The sequence below is a fragment of the Salvelinus fontinalis genome, chromosome 40 (genome assembly GCF_029448725.1).
Source record: "Salvelinus fontinalis isolate EN_2023a chromosome 40, ASM2944872v1, whole genome shotgun sequence".
In the NCBI taxonomy this organism is placed as follows: Eukaryota; Metazoa; Chordata; class Actinopteri; order Salmoniformes; family Salmonidae; genus Salvelinus; species Salvelinus fontinalis.
In genome coordinates, this window is record NC_074704.1 from 13666531 (window position 1) to 13673971 (window position 7441).

The following is a 7441-nucleotide window of genomic DNA, read 5'->3' on the forward strand; positions in this document are numbered from 1 at the left end:
ATAAACTGACGATAGCAAAGATTCCATCTTTGACGACGCCACATAAATGGAATAGGTACTAGCTAGCTTGATAGTTAATGTTTGCTTTAGTTTGCGCGCTAGCTATGCAAATTCAGCTAGTGTGTAAACCCTGTCAACATAAAATAAATAAATAACATTGCTATGGACCTGCTATGGATTGACTGGATTACCTCACGTCAGTTACGTACATGTGCCTTTCGGACAGTAGATACGAACCCTCTATTTCCTTGCCAGCTAAAGAACTGGCAGTGGATTAAACCATCGTGAGGCAAAGGGAGGGGGAGGTCGCAATCTTTTGAAACTTAAAAACGCGCTATTAAGTGTCTATAATCAGCACAAGTGCTTTCATTGCGTATTATTAATATTATTGAAATTACATAGTTATGTTTACAGTGATATATTGGGGGGGACAAATCATATTTTTCCCAAGATGGGGGGGTCGTGTCCCCCCCGTCCCCCCTGGGATTTCCGCCTATGTCATAAGGTCAGTGATGCACGGGGTGAAAAAGGCTCACAAAAGTCACACTTTTCTCAGTCCCGTCCTCAAGGTTACACAAGAACAAAGCAGCCCACATCTCAAAGGTCTAAGCCAAGTTGCTACAGATGTGGGGGAGATAATCATCAGCACAGTGAATGTCGATTCCAAAATGTAAAGTGCCACAATTGTGGAAAGGTTGGACATTTACAGAAAGTGTGTAAAGCCTCAAAACGCACAGCAAGAGCGCACAACGTGTCAGACGCAGCACAAGAAGAGGAAGGTACAACTGAAACAGTATTGTAACTGTTCACAGTGTACACAGCTCAACAACAAAAAGATGGAATCTATCTCAACATGGAGTTAGCGGGAAAGCCAGTAAAAATGCAGCTGGACACCGGAGCGTCTGTATCTCTGGTTCCAGAGAGACTCTACAAAGAAAAACTGAAAGAGTGCCCTCTTCAGCCAGCGTCCATCCGCCTTTCTTCATACACTGGTGACACTATTCCTGTGTTAGGGCAGATCCAGGTACCAGTCCGGTATGAGGGGAAGGAGTGGACGCTACCGCTTGTCATTGTTAAAGGAGAAAAATCAGCCTTGCTAGGCAGAAACTGGCTACAAAAGATCAAGTTGAACTGGGGAGAAATCTTCAGTCTGAGAAAGGACAAACCAGTGAGTCAGGCTACACTCACTAACATGCTGGAGAAGCACAAAGAACTTTTCAATGATGGCTACGGCGAAATACAAGACTTCACAGCAAAAGTCAGAGTGCAAGAAGGAACCAAGCCTATCTTTCACAAACCACGTCCAGTTCCCTATGCTCTTAAGGAAGCAGTAGAGAAGGAACTGGACCGCCTACAGAAGAATAACATAATCACGAAAGTAGCGAGGAGCGACTGGGCCGCTCCGATTGTTGTAGTCCCAAAGAAAGACAAGACCGTCAGAATGTGCGGTGACTACAAGGTCACAGTAAATCGCTGCATACTACCAGAGGAATATCCACTACCAAACGCTGAAGATCTGTTTGCCACTCTAGCTGGTGGGAAGGTTTTCAGTAAGCTGGACCTGGCATTCGCTTATCAGCAACTGAAGCTGGATCCGGAGTCAGAACAGTATCTGACCATCAATACACACAAGGGGCTATTCAGATTCAATCGCTTGGCCTATGGAATCTCGACAGCTCCAGCGATATTCCAACACACAATGGATCAGATCTTGGATGGTATAGACAACGTTGTGTGCTTCATGGACGACATCCTCGTGTCAGCACCAACCATTGGAGAGCACCTTGTAGTGCTGGACAAAGTGATGTCAAGACTGGAGAAATACGGAGTGAGAATGAAACGCAGCAAGTGTGAGTTCCTCCAGGACTCAGTGGAGTATCTCGGATACAAGATTGATGCACAAGGCCTGCACCCAACCAACAGCAAGGTGGAAGCAATTGTAAACGCACCAGCACCCACAAATATCTCGGAGTTGAGGTCATTTTTGGGGCTCCTGAACTATTACGGAAAGTTTGTGGCAAACTTGTCCACATTGTTGCATCCGCTTCACCAACTGCTGCAGGCCGATACAAAGTGGAATTGGTCCCCACAATGCGAAGAAGCATTCAAGACTTGCAAACAGCGTCTGCTAAAGAGCAAGTGGCTTGCCCACTACAACACAGAGATGAAGCTGAGACTCGCGTGTGATGCATCTCCATACGGAGTAGGAGCCGTCATCTCACATGTTCTATCGTCAGGTGAAGAACACCCTATTGCATTTGCATCACGGACTCTGTCACCAAGTGAGAAAAAATATGCTCAAATTGAGAAGAAAGCCCTGAGCATAATATTCGGAGTGAAGAAGTTTCACAAATACCTGTACGGAAGGAAGTTCCAACTGCTGACAGATCACAAGCCTCTGTTGGCCATCCTTGGACCAAAATCAGCTATACCAACCCTTGCTGCACTTCGAATGCAACGTTGGGCTCTGATATTGTTAGCCTACGACTACGAGATTGAGTACAGACGATCCAGTGATCACGCAAATGCAGATGCACTATCAAGACTACCATGCAATAGTGACTCCGACAGTGAAGATGATAGAGCAGTCTTCCAGATCTCTCTCATTGATGAACTGCCCATATCTGCTTCAGACATAGCAGAGGAAACAAGGAAAGATCCAGTGCTTTCCAAAGTCTTGGACTTAACATTAGGAGGTTGGCCAAACTTCGTAAATGACGATAACCTTCGTCCATTCATCGACAAGAAAGACCAGTTGTCCACTGATCAAGGATGTGTTCTGTGGGGATCAAGGGTGGTGGTACCTCACAAATTCCAGAGGAGACTGCTATCTGACCTGCATGAGGGACATCCAGGGATCACTCGAATGAAAGCACTCGCTCGCAGTTATCTGTGGTGGCCTGGACTGGATCAGGACATTCAACAGCATGTAGGCCACTGCTCACCTTGTGAAGCTGTTCGCAACAAGCCTGCTACTGCACCTCTTCATCCATGGTCCTGGGCTGCGACACCTTGGGAACGCATCCATGTGGATTACGCCGAGATTGACAAGCAACATTTCCTTGTTGTCGTCGATGTCCATTCCAGGTGGATGGAAGTGTTCCCTACTCAACTGACCACAGCTGAGAAGACCATCAATCTTCTCAGACACCTGTTTGCATCCTTTGGACTAGTCAAGGAGCTCGTATCGGACAATGGCCCTCCTTTCACGTCAAACGATTTTGAAATGTTTCTCAAGAACAATGGAGTAAGGCACATCCTGTCACCACCTTACCATCCGGCATCAAACGGCGCAGCGGAGAGAGCCGTGCAAACCTTTAAGAAGGCCTGGACTAGACTCAAGGTTCAGTCTGTGCCCACCCACCTAAGGCTTCCCCGGTTCCTGTTTACTTACCGCAACACACCACACACAGTAACGGAATGTACACCAGCTGAACTGTTTCTGAGACGCCAACCACGTACCCGCCTGACATTGTTGAAACCAGACTTGTCAAGCACTGTGGCAAAGCACCAGCTACAGCAGAAGAAAGCTCATGACAGACACTCAAAGACTGTCAGAGAATTCAAAGAGGGAGAGAGGGTGATGGTACGTGAGTTCAGACACCCCAAGAGCCTGTGGAACTCAGGTGTGATCTTGCAACGCAAAGGACCTTTGACTTACCAAGTCCAAATTGGTCATCGCCAGGTCAACGTTCATGTGGATCATCTGCTACGGTCCAACGCCCCAGCAGAGACACGCCGAGAGAACAATAACGACCCCCAGGACTATTCTCCTGACTGTGGACGTACGGGAGAGACAGAGCCTGACCTTCCACCCGAACCTGGCCCACCACCGGAAGCCCAGGAGGAGCGGAGATATCCTATTCGACAGCGAAAGGCACCTTAAAAGCTTGACCTGTGAGTTGAGCTGTTTGAGGTAACAGACAGTAAAACAAACAAACACTTTAATATGTCCTAGATAAAAGGAAAGAAAAAGGACATTACCTGGGTTAGTTATTAGGACACAAACTCCATCTTCGGGGCAGAATAATCCCCTGGATTTGTGCTGGGCTCTGAAAAGTCTGCTTCAACCCAGTAGTTGAAAAATGTTAAGAATGCATTGTTCAAATATTGCATTAGTAGTTCCCTAACATATTTACCTTGTTCTCTGGGAGTTAAAAACTATGGGGGGAGGAGTGTAGTATCTGGGATCTACATCTGTTTAAATTAGTTACTATGCTGTTACTAAGCAGTGATTATTACGACAGTGTTACGTTACTACACCTAATAGGAAATGCACATGCGCACGAGTGTGCCCGAGAACTGTAGAGCACGAGAGGTTTTGACTAAACGAAAACTAACTACTCCGTCTCCTGCCTGGTCATTTCTCCACAACACAAATATTACAATATTGTACATGGGTCTTTCTATAACTGCCAGTGTAGATTTCCTGTTGGGGTCAAATTGTTAGAGCTGTTGATAAGTCATTGTATAATATTCTGGCAATACTGTTCATGCCATTACATCAAAGGTGAAGGATTGTCTTGTCTTAGCAAGGTGTTGCTTAAATAATGTTAGCTGCTAATCGCTAGTTAGCGAGCTAGCTAGCTTGCTAAATGTAATAAGAGTCAGAGCAAACAAGGCTTGCTAATACTGCCTGGTACCAGTGCTGGTGTAGGCATAGATAAGCATGTTTGTGCAGAGGTATCTTATCAAAGAGGGGTAAGCGAAGTATGAATATGTTGGCTAGCTAGCCGGCTACATGAAGTAAGAAAACAACATGTAATGTAACATCTAATTAGGGTCAACTGGAAACACTGACCAACACTTTGGTTCCTACCATGTCTTCTTCTCTGAGGTTTATTGTCAGACTACACTCATACCCTGAATTTCAAACAAAAATGGTACTATTCAGATCCCTACACAGGTTCAGGAACCTGGGAGGGGTGGAAAGTCTTCATTCAGTTCTTCCTGTAACATTTAGTCTGAAGTCCTGGCGATCCAGAAATCTATTTGCCGCCTTCACAATGATGTCTAGCTTCTTTGATGTTTTATTAGTTTATTATTAATGCATTTTATCACTGCGGCAGTGAGGGCAATGCAAATGCAATTTTGTTGTAGAAACTCCCCCATGCTAATGCGGAAACTGCTAGTTTTGGACGAAGGTTACTAATAATGTATTAATGCAATTTATGCAATTTATCACTTGCTCTATAAACACAACAAAGTCCACCTTGTTCACTATTAGTGTGATGGGATCCCTCTCCTGCATGGCTTCACTGCAGACAGTGGGAAATGAGCTACCTTCTCCTCTCTACTCCTTCAGCTATTTTCACTGCCTCCACATAGGACACCTGCTGACACCACCATTCCATCTATATTGTTGTCATTCCATCTATATTTTTAATGTTATTACATATTTATTATATAACATAATATACCCTACTGGTCAAAAGTTTTAGAACACCTACTCATTCAAGGGTTTTTGTTTATTTTTACTATTTTCTACATTGTAGAATAATAGTGAAGACATCAAAACTATGAAATAACACATATGGAATCATGTAGTAACCAAAAAAGTGTTAAATCAAAATATATTTTATATTTGAGATTCTTCAAATCGTCACGCTTTGCCTTATTGACAGCTTTGCACACTCTTGGCATTCTCTTAACCAGCTTCACCTGGAATGCTTTTCCAACAGTCTTGAAGGAGTTACCACATATTCTGAGCACTTGTTGGTTGCTTTTTCTTCACTCTGCGGTCCGATTCCGGGAGCCGTCAGTTGGACTCATTTCTCAACGTGTCCACCTGACCCGTCAATTAGTCATTCAAGTCATTTGCAATGTCAGGTGGTTTTGGTAATGAATGTTACAATGGGTAGAAATTCAAGCATGTCTGCCACTTGTGTTGAATCAAAGTTGTCCAAAGATGTTTTCCATCAGCCTTGATTTAGTGATGATGATATTCTTTCTTTTGACCTTGATCACTAGATGTATTCATTTACAATAAGTGGTCTAGCTTGATCACTAGATGTATTCATTTACAATAAGTGGTCTAGCTTGGTCACTAGATGTATTCATTTACAATAACTGGTCTAGCTTGGTCACTAGATGTATTAATTTACAATAACTGGTCTAGCTTGGTCACTAGATGTATTCATTTACAATAACTGGTCTAGCTCGGGCACTAGATGTATTCATTTACAATAACTGGTCTAGCTTGGTCACTTCATTTATTTCATAAAAGGTTAATATTATATTAAGTCGTTCAAAGAGAAGCATGTGTTGATTGATTCGTTTTTAATGAGTGAGAATTTAAAACAAATTTTACATCCACTACATATTTTCATTGAACCATACTTCTGACATGGATGATTTTGACCCCATAGGCATATATTTGATCATAGCCTAAATGTCTTTTATTAAATTTGTCCCATTTTTAATGACTTTGTCAATCACCTTGGTTCTTAATAAATCCAAATCATGATTTAGTGTTTCTGTATCAATATGGACTTTTAACAAATTCAAATCCTTTGCAGTCATTTTGACTCCAGACAAAGGCACCTTTGATAAATAAAACGTTTAGTTCAAATCAAAATCACATTATACTGGTCACATACACGTGTTTAGCAGATCTTATTGTAGGTGTAGCGAAATGCTTGTGGTTCTAGCTCCGACAGTGCAGTAATATCTAACAAGTAATATCTAACAATTTCACAACATATACCCAATACACACACATCTAAGTATTTGAATCTAGTTTTCTCTGTAGACATGATCCATCCCACCAGAGGGTGGAGGGGCACCTGTATCGGTGGTTTTGACCAGATAGACACCTGCAGACACACAGTATAGTGCCTGTCATGTACTCTCCTAAGATTGGACTTTTATATTCCACATATCACATGACTGTGTTCCTGCCAAGGCAGCAGCTACTCTTCCTGGGGTTAATTAAGGATCCCCATTAGTTCCTGCCAAGGCAGCAGCTACTCTTCCTGGGATTTATTATGGATCCCCATTAGTTCCTGCCAAGGCAGCAGCTACTCTTCCTGGGGTTAATTAAGGATCCCCATTAGTTCCTGCCAAGGCAGCAGCTACTCTTCCTGGGGTTTATTATGGATCCCCATTAGTTCCTGCCAAGGCAGCAGCTACTCTTCCTGGGGTTGATTAAGTTATAAATGATAGGTTATGAATTAACAGGTATACATTATGGTTTAAGAACTAACAGGTATACATTATGGGTTATGAACTAACAGGTATACATTATGGGTTATGAACTAACAGGTATAAATTATGGGTTATGAACTAACAGGTATAAATTATGGGTTATGAATTAACACATTCACTGCGAGCCCAGGCATTTCAATACATTCAGGATTTCTTACGGTCAATGTGCAATATGCAAATATGATCCTTGCAATTATTCAAATATTTAGTTCATTTCATGAGAGCAACATGATAA

The 7441-nt window shown here is 42.8% G+C and overlaps 1 protein-coding gene across 1 annotated transcript; it reads left to right on the forward strand.

Moving 5' to 3' along the window:
• Positions 1-526: 526 nt before the first annotated feature.
• On the forward strand, positions 527-3886 carry LOC129839279 (uncharacterized protein K02A2.6-like). The gene has a single exon (XM_055906588.1). It carries the CDS (start codon positions 854-856, stop codon positions 3884-3886), a length of 3033 nt encoding a protein of 1010 aa, XP_055762563.1. The 5' UTR covers positions 527-853.
• Positions 3887-7441: the final 3555 nt, after the last annotated feature.

Coding starts and splice junctions, on each gene's coding strand:
- LOC129839279 (XM_055906588.1), top strand. CDS start 854: ATGGAGTTAGCGGGAAAGCCAGTAAAAATGCAGCTGGACACCGGAGCG.